Below are 2,541 nucleotides of genomic sequence, written 5' to 3'. Positions count from 1 at the left end.
TACTGGTTGGTTTTACAGTCTATTGCTTACAGTAGGAGCTGATAGAGAACCCGGTTCTTTATACAGTCAGGTGGATGCTTAGTTTCTAACAATTGATACCAGAGCGGGTTCTTTCTAAAAGGTTAACACCTAGAAAGGATCTGCATGGATACTCCACCAAACTTCGAGGAAAGGCAATCAACCAATAGACCACAAAGATTTCAGAAGATGGGTCACAAAAATGGTGGGATCCCAAAGAAAGGAAGTTCCAGCAGGAATCTCAAAGGAAATGAGTGTTGTCATAAGTGTGGAAATCCTGGACACTTCATCAAAGACTGCCCATTTCTAAAACAAGAGCATCATAAACACAACTCTGACAAAGTAGCAAAAAGGAACCCGGTTCCTAACAAACGATTCAGCCGAAAACGTGTAGTTGACAATGTTGTGAAGCAAGCTCTTGCTGCATGGGGAGACTCCTCTAGTGAATCAGAAGAGGAACCAAATGCCGAAAGCAACTCCATGATGGCAGTGCAAAATGAGGCAAAGGAATTTGATTCATTTTTTGTATTGACGGCTCAGTCCGATGAGAATGAAGAGGTTGACAATGATGAGGTAACTTTCAGGGATGTTCAGAGAAATCTAAAGTCCTACTCTTCGAAAAAATTGATGTCATTAGCAAATGTTCTAATTGATACATATTATAGTTTTGTTGATGATAAAAATGCCCTAATCATAGAGCTAGGAGATGCTTAACAGTCTAGAGATGATTTGATGGTGGTGGTTGATGACTTGAAGGAAACCATAGAGACCCTTAGCAAAGAAAAGAACACTCTAATAGAGAAAATTATAGTTACTGAGCAGGAAAGGAATGATATGGTAGTTTCCATTGTAGATTTAAGGAAACAAGTGGAAGAAGTAACTAGAGAACACAACTTGTTGAAAAAACAAACAAAAAAATGGATGGACAATACTGAGGGAGAGGAAGTGGCTAGAAAGGCTCAACTTGAGCTTGAGAGTGAGCTTAAGAAAGTTATAACAAGTCTTGTTGTTGAGCTTAAAAAGAATAGACAACTTCAGGAGGATTTAAAAAGGGTTAAAAATGATCTTGATAAGTCACCTAAATGGACCCGGTACTCTGATGTAATAACGTCTATGTACAGGAGTAATGATGGAAACAGGCAAGGCATCGGGTTCCAAAAGGCTAAAACCTCCTATAATCCCCATAGGAAGTATGTAACTGTGGCTGATAATAGGTTGTGCACTCACTATGGTCAAACTGGTCATTACAAGGACTCTTGTAAAGTTAAAAATCAGTCTTTGCAGAAAAACAAAGTTTTTGTTGAAAAACGGCGTACTAATGAGGAACCTGGTTCCCTGAAAGAAAATATGTGCTGCCTGCATGGGCAAAAAGAAGTTTGATCCGCTCATTCTATCATTATAAGGTACCCAAGCTGGTTTGGGTTCCTAAGTCTAATCATTGACTTAAGTTTGCAGGGAACAATGAAAGGGAGCAGTCAAAAGTGGCACGTGGATAGCAACTGCTGGAAGCTCATAACTGAAGAACAAATGATTTCCTTTCACTGAAGACCTTGCAAGGAAGGAGTGTATCCTTTAAAAATGGCAATAAGGGATACATTCTGGGAGTTGGAAGGATCGGGAACATTATGAGTCCATTGAACAGTAGAGTACCTGGTCCTCTACGAGATTTTGTTGGGTATTTCCCAAATCTGTGATAAGGGGATCTTGGATGTCTGAGTGTTGTTAATGATAATGTTGAGTTATGGCACAAAAGGATAGGTCATGCAAGTTTCACGTTGCTGAACAAATTAGTCAAGAAGGACCTGGTTCATGGTCTGCTCAAATCAAGCTTCAAGGATCACAGGATGTGTGATGCATGTGTAAAAGGAATGCAAGTCAGATCCTCTTTCAAGCCCAAAAAGGAAGTTAGTATCTCAAGGCCACTTGATCTCCTCCATATGAATCTATGTGGACCTATGAGGATGCCAAGTAAAGGAGGAAAGAGGTACATATTCTCATCAGTATGGATGATCACTCCAGATTTACATGGACTTTATTCCTTAGAACTGAAGATGAGACTCCAGCTGACATAGAGGAACCTGGTCCCTCAATCACAATATCTGAAGTAGAAAACAGAGTTGTGGATGTCATACATGGAACTCCAGCTACTGAGAAATTCAAACCAGATCAAAGACAAGAAACTCACTTGCCTTCTCAACCTTTCTCTCTCAAATAGAGCCTAAGAATATCAAGGAAGTATTGAAAGATGCTGACTGGATTACAGCTATACAAGAAGAGCTCTGTCAACTTGAGAGGAATAGAACGTGGAACCTGGTTCCACGACCTACTGACAGAACGGTTATAGAATCCAGGCTCCCTGTGCTTGGTGTGAAAGAAATCATGAAGGAACCTACTCAATGTGCAAATATATGCTTATGGAATCATATTTGGAGCTACAACTGACTCATTATGTGAAGAATTTGCTAAACTCATGGGAAGTGAGTTTGAAATGAGTATGTTGGGGGGAACTGAATGTCTTCCTGG

At 40.0% G+C, this 2,541-nt stretch overlaps 1 protein-coding gene across 1 annotated transcript; it reads left to right on the top strand.

The window, feature by feature from the left end:
• Nucleotides 1-207: 207 nt before the first annotated feature.
• On the top strand, nucleotides 208-732 carry LOC138870909 (uncharacterized). The gene has a single exon (XM_070148751.1). The coding sequence runs from the start codon at nucleotides 208-210 to the stop codon at nucleotides 730-732; it is 525 nt and encodes a 174-aa protein (XP_070004852.1).
• The last annotated feature ends 1,809 nt before the right edge of the window (nucleotides 733-2,541 follow it).

The sequence above is a fragment of the Nicotiana sylvestris genome, chromosome 6 (assembly GCF_000393655.2).
Source record: "Nicotiana sylvestris chromosome 6, ASM39365v2, whole genome shotgun sequence".
Classification (NCBI taxonomy): Eukaryota; Viridiplantae; Streptophyta; class Magnoliopsida; order Solanales; family Solanaceae; genus Nicotiana; species Nicotiana sylvestris.
The sequence above is the reverse complement of the archived record's forward strand: the minus strand, read 5'-3'. Positions and strand labels throughout refer to the sequence as shown.